This window comes from Limanda limanda, chromosome 23 (assembly GCF_963576545.1).
Source record: "Limanda limanda chromosome 23, fLimLim1.1, whole genome shotgun sequence".
Taxonomy (NCBI): domain Eukaryota; kingdom Metazoa; phylum Chordata; class Actinopteri; order Pleuronectiformes; family Pleuronectidae; genus Limanda; species Limanda limanda.
Genome location: NC_083658.1, coordinates 6,409,441 through 6,426,642, shown reverse-complemented (window position 1 = coordinate 6,426,642; position 17,202 = coordinate 6,409,441). Strand labels below are relative to the sequence as shown.

At 51.9% G+C, this 17,202-nt stretch overlaps 1 protein-coding gene across 1 annotated transcript; it reads left to right on the top strand.

The window, feature by feature from the left end:
• The first annotated feature begins 2,959 nt into the window (after positions 1-2,959).
• Positions 2,960-16,816, top strand: LOC132996713 (A disintegrin and metalloproteinase with thrombospondin motifs 5). The gene is made up of 8 exons (XM_061067046.1): positions 2,960-4,042; positions 10,296-10,428; positions 10,704-10,871; positions 11,402-11,685; positions 12,970-13,153; positions 13,235-13,410; positions 14,419-14,594; positions 15,188-16,816. Exons 1-8 carry the CDS (start codon positions 2,960-2,962, stop codon positions 15,861-15,863), a joined length of 2,880 nt encoding a protein of 959 aa, XP_060923029.1. The 3' UTR covers positions 15,864-16,816.
• The last annotated feature ends 386 nt before the right edge of the window (positions 16,817-17,202 follow it).

Here is a 17,202-nt window from a genome sequence, read left to right as displayed (position 1 = left end):
TTTTGTGTGCGAGGGTGTGTTTGTGCTCATGCACAGGTGTGTGTTTTCCTTCCGTGTAACAGACCTGTGGTCAAGGGGAGCTGTCCCTTGGGAGGTGATGCTCTCTCCCTCGGCGCCATGGAAACGGATGCTAAAGAACACACCTGGTGTCTAGGAAGAGAGGAAAAGAAGAAGGAAGATGTAGGGAAAGACACACACACACACACACACACACACACACACACACACCATCAGCCATTCGAGCGTCACCAGAATAAGTGATTGCCTTCATCTGAAGCGTTTGTTTTATCCTGATGGGAATTACTGGTTTAACATCCATGAAGGGATGGAAGCAAAGAATGTGGGGAGGGAGAGAGCAGGAGGATGATGGAGAGAGTGTGTGTGTGCAGAGGAGGAGAGGGAGTCATGGTGACTAAAGAGGGAGGGAGAGCAGCGGCAGCATCAGCGCCGCCGGGGGGAATTCTGACACCAGCACTGGGATGGAGCCTGGTTATGTAAACGGCTCGGGCTCGTCAATTAACCGTATTGGATTCACTCTCCTCCCAGGGCGCCGTAGGAAGGGGGCTGGTCCCGCACACACGTGGCTCGGCACGCGGAGCTCACACACACACACACACACACAAGTTGTTGACACACAATACTGCATGCGGCCTGCTTTGCAAGTGTGATCCGGGTTACTATGTAATTGTGTGTGTGTGTGGATAAACGGGGGCGGTTTATGTCCATATGGTTGCTTTGGCATACATCAAGCTTTCAGATGACAGGGATTAAAAATGGTCCAATGGGATGAGTGTGTGAGACTGGAAGAGAGGGAGGATGTGTAGGGATGTGAGCCAAAGCGTGTGTGCGTGTGTGTGTGTGTGTGATGCTGTGGAAAGTTGCCTAATTTTTCCTTCAGGCTCGGTGCCACTACTTTGCAGCTGCACTTTTCACCACAATTCCGTCTGTACACTAACACACTCACACTTTTCTGCAGGATAAACACTACACACACACACACTCATTTTATTTGTTTGACTACTTCCAACACACACACACACCCCCGCCCGAGCTTGACGTCCCACTGTCCTGATCAAACATCCTCTCTCTCTCTCTCTCTCACACACACACAGCTACAGTTTGCTCCTGTCTTTATGGCCGTCTCTTTCTTTTCTTTTTTTACTGCAGGTAATACACTTGACAGTTTGGTGTAAAGGAGAAGTGGGGGGGTTAAGGAGGGGGAGAGACTTGAGGACAGGAGGAGGACAGAGAGAAGGGTAGGGGGGGGGGTGGGTGGGAGGTTGCATAACAGCTGATTTGAGCATGAAGTTCTACTCGATTGCTGGATCCACTCTGCAGTCGTCACCGCCTTCAGGTTTGTGGGCGTGCATGGCCGTAGCAAAGATGTTAGGAATCCGGAGGTCATGGCCCCCCCCCCCCCTTAACAAAATGGGACCTCCCTCCTAAATAACCCCCCTAAAATATGACTTGAGCTCCTGTAAATCACCTTTTCCTGCAGGAGGGTTTGAACACAGAGCGTATCCAAGCTGTGGGATCTTTCATTTAACCGGGTGGGCAGAGAGGCTTACGGCGGCGGCGGCGGCACACCATGTTCCGTTTTTCGGCCCGTGCACGCCCACCCCCTTGCTGCTGGTGGGGGGGGAGGCCCTCGGATTAAGGCGGCCATCGCTTTAGGAGAGTCGACGCGGCGTCTCGTCATTTGACGCAACAACGGAGCAGAAACGTTATATCTGTTCTCGGGTTCTGAGAGGCCTCCCTCACACACAGTGCACACACACACACACACACCCCCTACACACACACAAACACCACCACCACCACCACCACCACCTCCCTCCTCCTCTGAGGAAAGGTAATAGCTGTTGGGTGACTCAGCAAATGAGCAGTGTTTTGGAACTCGTAAGACGCCACTCTCCGGTTGGCGCTGAGTGCGTTTGTCCCAGTCGAGGTATGCGTTTGCTAAAGCCCCCCCAAACACAAACACACACACACACAAGGACACACACACACACACACACAGACACACACATGTATCCCCAGAGGAGAGACAGCTCCCACCTGGAGCCACACACATTTCCCTCCTGTACTTTCCTAAGTGCAGCACCTACTGTATGCATGCTCACAGATTTCCATCCACCTCCTCCCCCTCTTTCTTTCCTTCACACACACACACACACACACACACACACACACACACACACACACACACACACACACACACACACACAAACCATTAAATGTCTTACACTGGGAACGGTGAACTCCCACGCTTCTTATTCGGGACTGGCCATAAATTATCCATTCCCCCCCCACCCCTCTAGTTTGCAAGAAACTCTCCAGTCGGGTCCTGTTGGACTTTGAGCCTTCAATTATTAAAGGGAGTCCAAGTGGAGAAACTGTAAAAATAACAGCCTGCTTGTTGGATGGAGGTGAGATCACTGGTGTTGCTCCTGAATGCACACACTTGTTTTTGTGTTGTGTTGTGTCTGTGTGTGAGTGTGTTGTTGTTTTTTTTCCGATGGAGCTCCCTTCTTCCCTCTGCTCCAGTGACAGCATTGTTCTCCTCTGCTCTCCTCCAGCACTTGACTTAACTCTGATTTGAGGGAGAGAGAGAGGGAGGAGAGAGAGAAGAGAGAGGGAGAGAGAGAGAGGGGGTGGAGGAGTGGTGATTGAGCGCAAAGGGGGCAGGACTTTTTCTCTCCGGGTCCTATTAAGAGCAAACTTTGTGTTTTTGTTCTCCAACTTCAGCTCAGTGCTCTGCAGGCTGCACACAGGTCCTCTCTGCGTCTCTCTCTCTCTCTCTTTTCTCTCCGTTTCTTTCCCCTGGACGGTTTCTCTCCTGCTGGTCTCCACTGGTCCAGTTCATGGGGGGTGCGGACTCTGGGAGGATGCGCTTTCTGGAGGACGGGTCCGGCTGGTTTTAGAGGATCCATAGATGCGCGTCTGGTTGGAATGAACAATGGTGCGGCTCCTTGCTGCTGTGGCCGGGGACATGCGGCTCTGGTTTCTGCTGGTTCTGGTCTCGGTGGAGTTGGAGCTGGGATCCGGGGTCTCCACCTTCCAGGGGTTCTACCTCCCACCTGCGAACGGGTCTCTGCTCGCACCTGCCCGGAGGACGGACGGGGTCGTGCGGACCGTGGACCGGATCTACCACGGGGGGGGAAAGGTGGGCTACCTGCTGTACCTGGACGGGCGCCGCTTCCAGCTGGACCTGGAGCGGGACCAGGACCTGGACCTGGACCTGGAGCGGGACCAGGGGGGGGAGGGGGGGGAATGCGCGTACCGGGGCACGGTGGACTCGCGCCCGGAGTCCCTGGCGGTGATGCGCCTCTGTGGGGGGGGGCTGGAGGGCTTCTTCGCCCTGGAGCACGCGCGCTACACCATCACCCCCATAGTCCGGGCGCGCGGGCACGAGCACGACGCGCGCGCCCTGCAGGACGCGCACGCGGAGAGCGCGCTGCACGCGTTCACGCGCGAGAGCTTCCGCTTCGAGGCCGCGCGCGAGGGACGCGAGAGCTGCGGGACGCGCGATCGGCGCAGGGGTCGCAGGCACGCGCACGGGGGGTCGTCGCGCCGGCACCGGGGGCGCGCACGGGACCAGGACGCTCACGGACGGACGGAACCGGAGCCGGGCGCGCACAGGGGGAAACGGGACCGGCACCGGGGGCGCGCTCGGGACCGGGACGCGCACGGACCGGAGCCGGGCGCGCGCAGGAGGAGGTCGGTGTCCCGCGCCCGGCACGTTGCGCTGCTCCTGGTGGCGGACGCGTCCATGCTGCGGCAGCACGGCTCGGACCTGAACCACTACCTGCTCACCCTGGCCCACATCGCCTCCAGGCTCTACGGACACGCCTCCATCGAGAACCCGGTGCGCCTCTCCGTGGTCAGGGTGCTGACGGTGGCCGAGAGGGACAAAGGCCTGGAGGTCTCCAAGAACGCGGCGGCGACGCTCAAGAGCTTCTGCAAGTGGCAGAACCAGCAGAACCCGCTGGACCACGACCACCCGCAGCACCACGACGCCGCCATCCTCTTCACCAGGCAGGTAAACAACCCCCCCTCGCCTCCTGCACCTCCTCCTCCACCTGTGCGTAACTCTCTGCTCCGCGCGTCCTGGCTGGTGCCAAAGTGACGCCACGGTTTGTTGTGGTGGAGTAAGCGGTGGCAGCTGGTTGCCTGTAAGCTCCTGGCAGGTTGATCCTTGGCTGGGGGGTGGGGGGGCTTATTGCTGATAGCCTATAAAACGCGCAGTGTAATAAAAAGCCAATGACACACGTCACCTTGTACCGTAATACTTTCTGCGCGTAACGGCCCAACCGCGTGTTATTCTGTCATAAAGCGCTAATTTTGGCTGTGCACCATTCCACCACTCGAGTCCCGGTCAATCAGGTGTGAAAACTACACAACCCGCTCCTCACATGTCCCTGTCACATCCACCTTTCTTTTCCGTTTCTTTTCTCCATCCCTCTCTTTCCTGCTCCTCTGCTTTTTTTGCAGAATCTGGCGTGCGTAAAAGCAGCGCCGACGTCTGCGTAAAACAGCCGTAAAAAAATGTGTTTCCTGCGCCTGGTGTTGTTCTAGGCAGGCTCTTCTGTCTCCAGGGCTGCACCCCCCACCCCACCCCACCCCCCACTCCCAGTCCCCTGGTAGTCCCAAAAGCCTGCGAGATGTGAGGCGCGTGCCCGCGGCCGTGCACGCACATTCTTCCCAGGCTGGGAGGCTTGAAATCAGCTGCTGGGTGCATTGCAGAAATATGTCTAAAACTCCCTTGAAACCGGAGTTAATTGGGTAGACATCCCAGCATTGTGAGCCTACACTCCCCCCCCCCCTCTCTCTCTCTCTCTCTCTTTCTCTCTTTCTCTCTCCTCCCTCTCTCCCTCTCTCCACTCTGCACATCTTTTCCCAGCTACTCCTCCAGTGTCTGTCAGCCGGGCCTGGGAGCTGTCAGGAAAACAAACAAATCCACCCAGCGAGAAGCCATGCGTTTACCCCGACCACACTCGTTTATCCCTTCTTTCACCGACCCCCCCCCCGATCCATCTCTCTCCCCTCCTTCATCCTCCTCCATCCCCTCCCGGCCTGGTCCAAAGCCGCAGGGCAACAGATCCACGTGCATTTTTTTTCACCTCCTCGGGTGTGGCTTCATGGTTGGCTCCAGTTGACGTGTGTCAGATCGCTTCTCCTTGGATTGCGGTGAGTTGGAGTCATGCGAGGTCTTGTCCTGGCCCAGGAGAGAAAGTAAACACCAGGGGTATTACCTTGGATCTTCTGCCGCTGGCGCCAACTTGGCACCGCCGTGCATTGGCGAGGGCAGCTGGGGGCACATACCTGAGGTTGTGGCATGCTGGCAAAGTGGCCCGGTTTCTCGTGTGCCATCCACCTCCTGGCCCCTCACCAGACTTGTTGCCGCTGCACCTGCCCGGGCGAGTCGGAGAGAAGAAAGCCGGTGCCATGATTAGGTGGGTTTGGCAGTGAGCGCAGGAAACAGTTATGTGGATGCTCCTCAAGCAGCCGGAAAGGAGGGCAGAGGTAACACGGACCCGGAGCTCTAATGAAACATGACAGGCTGTTTACTCTGAGTTCATCTCGTCTTCATTTTTAAATTCCCCACGATCACCCTGCCGCCTCCGGCTCAGACATTTACCTCATCAACCTTAACAATACATCACTCGGCAATTAACTAGTGTGTCACCTGCCGCGGCACTTGCATGATTCATAAATCTGTCTCCTCTCTTCCCTCCACACACGTCTCACCTCCGTTGAGCCTGCAGGTCGCACCGTAGATTAAACCTGTCAACACGCTGTGTAATCATCGCCTGCGGACCTGTGTAACGCGAGAAGCCTCCTGCGGTGGGGGTGCGATTCTTATCTGTTGCACTTATTGACAACAAATGAGCGTAATTGCGGCTAAATTGAGTGCAAGCGGCGTGAGCACATTGCTGTTGCACGACTTTGGTTTAGGGTCGTGACCTTTATGCTGCAGAGGTGAGCGGTTAAGCCAAAGAAAGCAGCCGCCACCCTATCTTAACTTTGACCTCTAAAGTCTTTTGCACTTAAAGGTTGTTATTATCAGAAGGTTGTGTTTTGGGCTGAGGGCTCAACTCGGCGCTGCCAGGCAGACGAGCGGTGCTGAGGCTGTGGACCTGAACACCTGGTGCGATTGGGGGGGAAAGTGGAATTCCAGAAACCGCATTCTTTTGCGAGAGTCGTTTTCCTGAGGGATTTCCACTCGTGGCAGCAAACGTGTGATGAAGGAACAAAAAACATAGAAGGTGGAGACGCTGACAAACAGGACAGAGGCATTAAAGTTTTTCCACTGACAGAAAGCCAGCGAGGAAATAACTCTCGTTTGGCTCGGGGATCTCATACCGTGCCGCGAAGAGAAAAGGAGGGTGATACTTTTGGTTTTTGTGGCGCAAATTGCAGCATTAACAAAGAGCGACAAACTTGGATGGGCTGCAGATTGGGTTCACATGTGTAACAGGAGTCGGGCCTGCCTGGTATTCCATTGTGCTGAATGTCAGAGGTAACCTAATAGCCGCAGACGCCCTCTTTCCTCTTTGCATGTCCAGCGGCTCTGGAGTAAATAACAGGCATTTTTGTCGTCTGTTGAACTAGAACCGGAGCTGACTGAAGACTTAGTGACTGTGGAGTCAGACCACATTAGGGTGGGGGGGTGGGTGCACAGGGTTTGAAGGGGACCGTTCTCTTTGTGGTCGGGTCCAATTACTCCAACCCACCCCTCCTCCGTACCCGCAGTGAGCTGACCCGTGTGGCGGTGACACCCGGTTCCACACATACCAGCACCAGAACAAAACAACAGGCCACATTGAGAAAGGGGGGGGGGTTTCTGAGTGTGTACATGGGAACATTAAATTATATGCATGGCTGTGTTCACTTGTTGTGCAGCGGACAAAGCTCCAGTGTGAGGCGGCCGGAGGGAGATGTGTTGACGTACATGTGTGTTCTGCAGCCGCTCAAATATTTGGAGAGACATCGCTTCGCGGGAACTTGTCACAACGATAATGTTGACGTGATGACCTCCTCGACCCGGGGTCACGTTCGGCCACTTTCACTTCGCACGTGCTGCCTAAAGATGTTATTTTTGTATTTTTCACATTTTGCATTTATATTTTTCCGCTGACCTCGACGTCCGAAGGGAAAGTTGACGAGTGCATGAGTGAATTCAAATGAAATTCAGTTCTCTCACTACACTGAGATATCGCACCGGGAGAAATAGAGAAAAAACAAAGATCGCAAATATAATGTTTACGTTTCATTTTGAAAGAAAAACGCCTTTTCCGATGGGAAGTTCAGATAAGATATTTCTTCTTGTAACTCATCGATAAATAATAAACCAATCATCGTGACGTTCATGTCCAAACAAACCAAACAAATCTGCTTAGTTACTGATAGAAAATGTGAAACCACAACACCATCAGGTCATCGTGAGTCTTGTGTAACGATGATGGATGTGAGAATCGCCGCTGCACCTATACACAATCCATTTCCTCCACCTGTGTTTAGCACTCCAGCTCTCCTCCCCCCCCCCCCCGCTGTACATTCAAGTGTACATTTCCCAGCGCTCGCCCCCGTCGCAGCTACTCCCTCTATTTGTTTTAAATGCCCCTGATATTTCACACGTGCTCTGCCTGGCCGGCCACATGTTGACAACCTGCGGACGGCTCCGTGGATCCTGTCCACACACACACAACCGGCCCGGAGAGTTCAGCGTGTCCCCGTGACAACACGTGAGGCAGTGGCTTTGAGCTGCTCTCCCGTTTCCTGTCAGCACTCAACTCGGGCTGGTTTGTGTTTCCATGCATTGAAAAAAGTGGAAGAATTGCCTCAGTTCAACTTGGGCTGATTTCTCCTTTTTAAAATCACGTAATCGGAAAGTTCCCTCGTGTGAATCTGATGTCACATCTCTCCTGATGGGAGCATTCAATATCATGCTCTTAAGAACATTGCTGGTTCCACTGACATAATGCAAAGTGTGGTGTCCCCTGTTAGGTGAGAGTGAACCAAAATAGAAAAGTTGCACTTTTCACTCAGGTTGATCCATTATTAATATACAAATATCGATTATAGGGGCTTCAAGTCCAATTCTCAAGTAAAGTACAGAGTTTCTCTCCTTCACTGGATAATAACCAAATTGTGTCTCATGTAGCTGATGAATCAAACTGGCTAAACATCCAGTAATAACCCAGGAGGCAACTGGTCCATCACTGGTAGAAACTCTGGTTTTTGTTGCATTTCATTTGCAGTTCTGCTGAAATCGGCCTGAAGGGGAGTTTTTAATCTAACAGGCAGAGCTGGACTCACTCTGCCAGAGGGATTTTACTGAGTGTGTGTGTGTGTGTGTGTGTGTGTGTGTGTGTGTGTGTGTGTGTGTGTCTGAGTCTGGCTGGCTGTTTGTTTAACACTCACCTTGGCTTAGACTGCAAGTGGTCTTGTAGTACACACACACATACACACAGACACACAAACACACATGCTCCACTCTGATCGTCTCCTGACCTCCACGACCAGCTTGCCACCTGTTCCCTTGTTATTTCTGCCAATAGTTCTGTAACTCCTTGTTCTCTCGGCTCTTCTCTTAATTTCCGGCATCCCCCCCAACCCCCCCACCCTACACCATCCTTTCGACCCTGCGCCTGTTTCCTGAAATTCCCTCTCACTCCCTCCCTCCCTCTCTCCCTTGTTTTCTTTACATGTGCAGAGGCCCTTGGATGAAAACACAGTGCAGAGGAGAAGAAAGGAAACTATATGTAGATAGGGACGTGAGTTATGGGATCATTTTCCCCGTGTCGCTCTTTCATTCCTAACGGGAGATTAGCTTGTTTCTCTGTGCCGCACCGGGCGCAAGCTGTGTATACATGAACAGGGAGAAGGAAAAACTGTGCCGATGAATGAATAAATAAATGAGACGGAGGTGTAGAGGTGAAAGAGTGTGGGAAACAGGGGGAAAGAGCAACAGTGGAAATATGAGGGGAAGCGTCTCTATATGCTCTCGCTGTCTGATTCCAAACAAACAGGGAAAAGAAAAGAGACAACGGAGAAGGAGTTTCATTCAGTCGGCTTGTGCGTGTCGAGCAAGGTGCTTTTGCCATGTATTTACCGTAAAACTGTATATATAGAGGTTTTTACATACGTTTATTTTCATCTACTTATTTATAGTTGCGTGCATCCGTGTGTGTGACAAAGAGACAGAGAGAGAGAGACAGAGAAAGAGAGAGAGAGAGGTGGTCCCAGCCAGTCAGTCATGTGTGTGAGCAGCGAACACAAGGCAGTTTGTTCCAAACCGATCGGCCCAGAACGGGTAAACACCCCCCCCCCCCCCCCCCCAAGCGCTTCACACACATGACCCAGCAGGCCTGTCATGACGATTCATCCTCTCCACGGGACATGTGTGTGTGTGTGTGTGTGACAGTGTGTGTGTTCATGCATGTGTTTACCCTTTTTTTTTTAGATGTGCACATGCCTGCGATTGTGTTGTCATATATTCACGTGCACTTGTTGCACCGGGGAGTGTGCACGGATGTGACAGCCTGATGAGGCGATTGATCCGTGCACTCAGTGGGGACGGGCTGCCCCCCCCCCCCCCCCCCCCCCCCGAGGCCTCGGCTGCATGGACATGTGTGGGAATCAAAACAAAGATCGATGGCGTGCACTCCGGCGCCCCGTGAGGCACAGAGAGAGAGAGAGAGAGAGAGAGATGGTGGAGGCACAGGAAGGAAGTTCAAAATGAAAGGGGCACGGATCCAGTTTTCCTCATCGGAGTCGGCACAGCGAGAGAGAGAGAGAGAGAGAGGGAAACTGTTGTGTAACGTCTTCTGTCTCGCCCCGGGAGGCTTGATCGATGACAGGCAGGTTGCATCATGGGAGGTGTAGTGAACTGTTTCTGAAGCTGTCGGAGCTTGGGAAGGAGGATTTCTGGAATCCTGTCTTGATATAAACATTCATGGACCGGCTGGAGGGGAAAGAGGGATAAGGGAGGACGTGCCTCCCTTTATTAAGTGTCATCACAATTTTACACTTCTTCATCACCGATTATATCTCAGATTTCACCAGAATGAAGTCGACTTCCACTGCAGGAAGAAGGACGGAAAACATGGCAACAGCTTTGAATAAAGTAAAAACACATTGTTTTTGAAAGGGAAGGAAGATCAATGATCCCCAATGCCTCAAGGGCAATTTATAACGATTATTTGGCGACTTGGGATGAAGGATGTTTAATCTTTCACCCCTTCTTTTACTGAATTTAATGTTTTTGCTAATCTGTTTCCCTTGTGCAGGACCTCTGCGGCCACCACTCCTGCGACACCCTGGGGATGGCCGATGTGGGAACCGTCTGCACGCCGGAGAGAAGCTGCGCCGTCATCGAGGACGACGGGCTCCACGCTGCATTCACTGTCGCTCACGAGATAGGTCGGCATGGCTACACACACACACACACATGTAATTACACACAAGCCAGGGCATGCACGTTGCACTTTGTCAGCACGTCTCTCTCTCTTACTGATTAATGTCACGTGTGGGTTGTCTGAGGTTTTGCACCTGATGCCTGATTGATTGGTGTGTTTTCTTTCCTCATTCTTGCAGCAAACCTGAGGCGAGTCCTGTTCTCTCAAAGGAAACCCTGCACATTATGTGACTGTAATGTTCTCTCCCTCCCTCTCTCCCTCTCTCTCTCTCCCCTCCAGGTCACCTGCTCGGCCTGTCCCACGACGACTCCAAGTTCTGCGAGGAGCGCTTCGGCGTGAACAGCGACAAGCGGCTCATGTCCTCCATCCTGACCTCCATCGACGCCTCCAAGCCCTGGAGCCGCTGCACCTCGGCCACCATCACCGACTTCTTCGACGACGGCAACGGTGAGCGGCGGAGCAATAAAGGCGCTTGTGGTTTTTGCCAACATCTGCGATCCCGTTAATAGCGAGAACCCTTTCCAGCGAGTCGAGGTTTTTTATTCTCTCCCTCCGTGTGAATCCGACCTCCTGATGGATGTTGTCCCGCGGTACACATCACTCCGAGCTCTTTACGACCCTGCAAAGATGTAATCTCGAATTTACAATCCCATTAAAATGTTAAAGAGCGCAGATGTAGTGCAGCCAGCCAGAGGCGAAATTGCTCGCAGGAAATCGAGACGTGTCATACTTTGCGTTTCCGATTTGTCAGGAAGTGTCTTTCACGACGGCCATAAAGCATTGTTGTTGACGTTCTGCTAAGCGGTGCCATCGCTGGCGGCATCATTTATATAGCAGCATGCAACATTTCTGGCTTGACTGCATTCTGGCTGCCGCGTAGATTACTACAACAGATTTTTACACGCCCTGGAGCGCCGAGAGCGTGCAGGTAGCAGACTCTTTAAGAAAACTCTCCTTCTTCTTCTTCTCTGCCGCAGCCGAGTGTCTCCTGGATTCTCCTCGCCAGCCCCTCCTCGGCTCCGAGGAGCTCCCGGGGCAGAGCTACGACGCCGTGCGCCAGTGCCGCCTGGCGTTCGGCCCCGAGTACACGGTCTGCCCGGGCATGGACGTGTGCGCCCGGCTGTGGTGCGCTGTGATCCGCCAGGGGCAGATGGTGTGTCTGACCAAGAAGCTGCCGGCCGTGGAGGGGACGCCCTGCGGGAAGGGACGCATCTGCCTGCAGGGGAAGTGTGCGGACAAGACCCGCAAGAGACTCTACTCGGTAAGAGGGAGCAGGAGGGGACGGAGACAGGAGGTGTTTATCAAGGGAGACGAATCAGAAATAGAATAGACTTTTTATAGTTCCAAGATATTTTAAGCACAATGTACAAATTTATCCGTGGGAGACAAAGACGAGAGAGAGATGCAACACTAATTTAATATAACATTCATTACCATATTGATGAAGAGTAAAGAACGTGGCTCATAACTCCACCTAGTGTTTTAAAGCATCTTGGACCTTGCAGGTATATAAAGTATATATGAAAAAGATAACACCATCTGGTGGGTGCTGCTTCTGGAGTCATAGCTCAGAGGAGATAACCTGCCTCCCAGCTCTGCATTCTTTTTGAATATCCAGGAAAAAGAATTTGAGACACAACTGAGGGGATGAAATTACTCCTGAAAACACACAGCACGGACATTGAGAGAGAAACAGATGGAAGCAAAGACATTATTGATTCCTCGTTGTGTGGTCTCCGTTGTTTATGACACTGCTGATCTACGCTGTTTGTTCTCTTGGCCTCACTTACGCAGATCTAAATTGAATTTAGCGTTGACGACTCAAAACACCAGATCTGCCCTTGGCAAGCTGTCGGCATCATGTGTGTGTGTGTGTGTGTTAGAGAGAGAAAAGAGAGTGAAAGAACAGGAAAGAGTGAAAGAATATTTTCTTTATGTTTATTTGTCACACGAGTTTTGAAGAGTCTGGACTGGATCCCTGGCCGGCGACCACACGCCCGCGGCTCCGGCCAAGTTCCGTCTGGCTCGGTGTCCCGCCTCGTGACGACCAGTCTGTGGCTCCGGGCGACTTTAAACCCGCCTCCGTCTCAGACTTTTGGAACTTTTATACATTTCTTTGCAGCGTTCCTGCAGATTAAAGAGCTTTTACTGTGGAAACAAGATGTATCAGCAGTGGAAATCAATGAAAAGCTTGTTTCCAAAGAAGCTCCAGGATTATAAAATCAAACCCAAAATAAGGACAGAGCGTTACTTTGAGATTTTCTGCTCCTCGCGGGGGGGGAGCATGTGAGCTGTGGCTTGAAACACATTGGAGTTATTATCACATGAGTTTGGCCTCGTTCCTTTTGTCTCTCTCTCTCTCCACGGGGCGTCGCTCTGTGACACGTGGCTCGGCCAGAAGCTTCCCACATGTCTGATCCGCTCTAATTGTCCCCTCTCATCTCTCTTTCTCTCCTCTTCATCATCTTCTCTCTGATCTCTCCTCCTCTTTCATCTTCCCCTCTCCTCTTCTTCTTCTTGTCACTCCTCATCCTCCTTCTCCCAGGTGTCCAACCATGGCAGCTGGAGTTCCTGGGGTTCCTGGGGCGCGTGCTCCAGGACGTGCGGAGGGGGGGTGCAGTTCGCCCAGCGCCTGTGCAACAACCCGCCACCGCGGAACCACGGGCGCTACTGCACCGGGAAGAGAGCCATCCACCGGTCCTGCAGCGTCACGCCGTGTCCTGCGTCCAGTGAGTGAGACAACCTGAGATCACATGATTATAATCTCACAACAGGGGGTTAAACACAATATGTCACGTGTTCTCCTTCAGGTAAGAGTTTCCGTCAGGAGCAGTGCGAGGTGCGGAACGGCCCCCAGACCGATCCTAAAGGGGTGAAGACCTTCGTGGAGTGGGTGCCCAAATACGCCGGAGTCCTCCCCAAGGACGTCTGCAAGCTGACCTGCCGAGCCAAGGGAACGGGATACTACGTGGTGTTCGCTCAGAGGGTGAGTCGGCTAAACACCGGTGCAGTCTATTCCCTGAAGAAACTCGTTGCTCCTTCACTGCGAGATAAACACTCATCAAAATCACGACTGTTTGCTGTTCTGGCTTCTAAATGGTGGAATGAGCTCCCAATCGACATATGGACATCAGAAAGTTTACACATCTTCCGCCGCAAACTAAAAACACACCTCTTCAGACTATACCTTGAATAAAAAAATAAAAAAAAAAAAAAAAATTACTAACAATTTTTGAAACTAACAATTTAGTAGCACTTAAAGGGACTCTTACCTTTGTTGCATTTGAGAATTACAGCACATTCGAATCATCCCGCCTTCCTCCAATGCCCCACCCCCTCGTTCCCATCCGCGGTGTTTTTTCTTTTGTTTTTCCCCCTGGGAGCGGCTGTTTCAGTACGCCGTGGACCACTTTGGTCTGCCATCGTCAGTCGCTACGGTCGATACGGTCGCTACTCGCTACTGTCTGCCGTGGAATCAAAACAAACCCTATAGTTGAGGACGCGCCTTGATGACGCGGGCCCGAATGCGCCACAAGAAGCAGACGGGCTTCCTGTCTGTTTCCATGCAGCAAACACACAGGTCTGTCGGCCAATAAGGTCCTTCGGTCCGAAGAATTTTATTGGTTGAAGTTTTCACTAAATATTACGAGAGTGAAATAATTGTTTGCTTTAACTCCTGGTGGGTCTGTCTTGCATTTTAGAGTGTCATTACCTTATTAATACCAATTTAACCTTATCCACAAAAAGTGTAAAAATGCAACAAAGGTAAGAGTCCCTTTAAATGGCACTTACTTATAGCATTTTGTAGTTTTGCTTTATTTTTGAAGAATTTGTACTTTCTTGGTTCTTGTTGTTCTTGGTTTGTACCCCTCGGGGTTGAATGCACTTATTGTAAGTCGCTTTGGATAAAAGCGTCAGCTAAATGTAATGTAATGTAAACTGAAAAAAGAAAAGGGAGGGATGACATTGTGACTGTGTGTGTGTGTGTGTTCAGGTGGTGGAGGGGACGGAGTGTCGGCCGTACAGCAGCTCGGTGTGTGTGAAGGGGAAGTGTGTGAGGACCGGCTGCGACGGCATCATCGGCTCCAAGCTGCAGTTCGACAAGTGCGGTATCTGCGGGGGGGACAGCACCGGGTGTCTGCGTGTGATGGGCAACTTCACAAAGAAGAGGTGAGAAGACGCTTACACATGTTGACATTGTGTCAGCTCAAAGGTTTTCTCCATTTTATGCACCGCTCTAAATAGTGCACAAAAGCACCTTCTGACATACGGCCTAATAAGGAAGAAGAAGAAGAGAGGTCCCTTCATTTAAGCATTGGTTGACTGATTTGACAGACACCTTACATTTGGAGAGAATTCGATTTATTCTGAAAGACAAGTTGAGGGACTTTGATCAAATCTGGCGAACTTTGGTCTCTCATCTCGAAAGAGAATCTGATTGAGTCCCTAGTTGGATGCACTCCTTAGGGGGGTGGGGGGGTGATGGGAGGGTACACACTGTTGTCTTTCTTCTTTTCTTTTTTGTCCTGTCCTTTTTGTTTCATCTGTTTTGTTGATGCAGGGCATTGCTTGTTCACTTGCTATTTTTTTTTGTCATTAGTCTTTTTTGTCAGGGATTACTTTTTCACCTTCTGTAAAAAAACAAAGGAAACATAACTGTCGACTGTTAAATTCTCTGTTATGTGATTGGTTTCCCAATAAACATATATTTGAAACATTTTATGCACCGCTCTGATCTCTCCTCTCTCTCTCTCTCCGAGCAGTAAGGGCTACACCGACGTGGTGAAGATCCCGGCCGGCTGCACCCACGTGAAGGTTCGCCAACACAAGGCCAAGGACCAGACCCGCTACTCCGCCTACCTGGCGCTCCGCCGGCCCAACGGCGAGTACCTCCTGAACGGCAAGTTCATGATCTCCACCTCGGAGACCATCATCCCGCTCATCGGCTCGGTGCTGAACTACAGCGGGTGGAGCCAGAGGGACGAGTGGCTCCACAGCATGGGCCCCGGGGCTCTCCAGGAAGCCTTGGTGGTGCAGATCTTAGCCACGGACGCCAAGAAGCCTCTGGATGTTCGTTACAGCTTCTTCATGCCGCGCCGGACGGCCCCGCCGCCGCCGTCCGCTCCGCTCGTCCCCGTCCCGAAGGCCATCACCACGCAGAGCACCACCACGGTCTCCACCACGACAAGAACCACCACCACCACCAGCACCACATCCTCTGTCCTGGACCCGGGGCCAACCACAGCTCCGGGGCCCTCCACCCCGGCCCCGGGGCCCCAGTGGGTGACAGGTCCCTGGATGAGCTGCACCCGGACGTGTGACACCGGCTGGCAGAGCCGGACGGTGCAGTGCAAGGACCCGGAGGGCAAACTGTCCAAAGGATGCGTCCTGAGCGCTCGGCCCTCGGCCTTCAAACACTGTCTGGTGAGGAAATGTTGAGGAGGCCTGAGAGCTGGAAAAACAGATTTACGTGAGACGAGAAAAAGACGTTTTAACTTCTGATGAAGGTCTCAAGTGCTGGATGTAGGACCAATGAATGGACCAATTTGAACCTTAAACTGGACAGTGAATGTTGGCGCCTGGACTCGTCCGACAGACACTCACAGACACGTTGGCATGGATGTACCCGACTATATGCCAGAGGGAGTCCTGGTGGTTTCCCTAGGACAGAGACAGGTGCTGCCCTGGCATAGCTAAGAACTTGAGTTGCATGTCATCTCCACACGGACAACAACTGATTGTCTTTACCTCCGATCCCCTGGAGGCTCAGTGTGTGTTGCCCTGTAACAGCATGCATGTTGTGCGTGTCTTTTTGTAATGCTATTCCATGTGTTGTTATCACTGTGGGTGTGTGAGAGTCGACACCTTTGTCTCATGTCGTCTGAGACCAGAGCCCAGCAGGTTGGAAACCCTCTTCCTAGACTGCTATTCTACATATTCGGGGGTTTAGTGATGAAAAGGTTTGTTTACGGGAAGAATGTTGAAAATGTGGAATCACTGGGTGGGAAACAATCTTTATTGCAACTTAAGCTAAGGAACAAAAACACCAATAAAAGTCTACCGATGTCCACGGAGTATATGAGCATGATGACAACAGGGATCTCCTTCGCTTCTTCCTGTAAATATTTCTAAGAGCTACTCTGTGACTGAAGGTCCTGGATCAGGGTAACAGTAAAGTTTGGTTAACGGGATGTTGCATTGCATCCTGGGAGTATAATCGGTCGCGCCAAGAAACTGCAGCTTGGTGTGACGGGATGGGCGGGGGGGTGGGACCAACTCAACGACAGTGAAATCAACGGAGGGGCAACGTAACCATGACACTCCCTAACATTTAAGGAGGCTGATGAGGAATCAGATTTGGGGCTATGCTTGATTTGTGTGTGTGTGTGTGTGTGTGTGTGTGAATGCATGTGTGTGTGTGTGTGTGTGTGTGTGTGTGTGAGCTTCTTCACTCTCAGTTCCACTTGTATCTGTTATTATGCTGGTGCTGGGAGGTTTATTGTCCCCATGTGTTTTTGTCTGTTGTTGTTTTTGTGTGGCGGTCAATATGTGTTAGTTTGTCAGTTTATCTGTTTAGGAAACTATGCTAATATGACAACGTGTGCCCTGGAAACTCGCAACGACAGCAAGAGGACACACAATTTACTCAACATCCTGTATTTGCTAATCATCCCTTCACCTCGTCTTCAACCCCGGTGGGTGGAGTTTGCCATAATGCCACAATTCATATGCTAATATTATACAATATGACCACGGAGGAACTTAAATAACACAAATG

What these genes read in the sequence shown, in the direction of transcription:
- LOC132996713 (XM_061067046.1), top strand. Translation starts at nt 2,960, where the DNA reads ATGGTGCGGCTCCTTGCTGCTGTGGCCGGGGACATGCGGCTCTGGTTT. An exon ending in CCATCCTCTTCACCAGGCAG is followed by an intron (nt 4,043 to 10,295) that starts GTAAACAACCCC and finishes TCCCTTGTGCAG; the next exon opens with GACCTCTGCGGCCACCACTC. An exon ending in CCCGCAAGAGACTCTACTCG is followed by an intron (nt 11,686 to 12,969) that starts GTAAGAGGGAGC and finishes TCCTTCTCCCAG; the next exon opens with GTGTCCAACCATGGCAGCTG.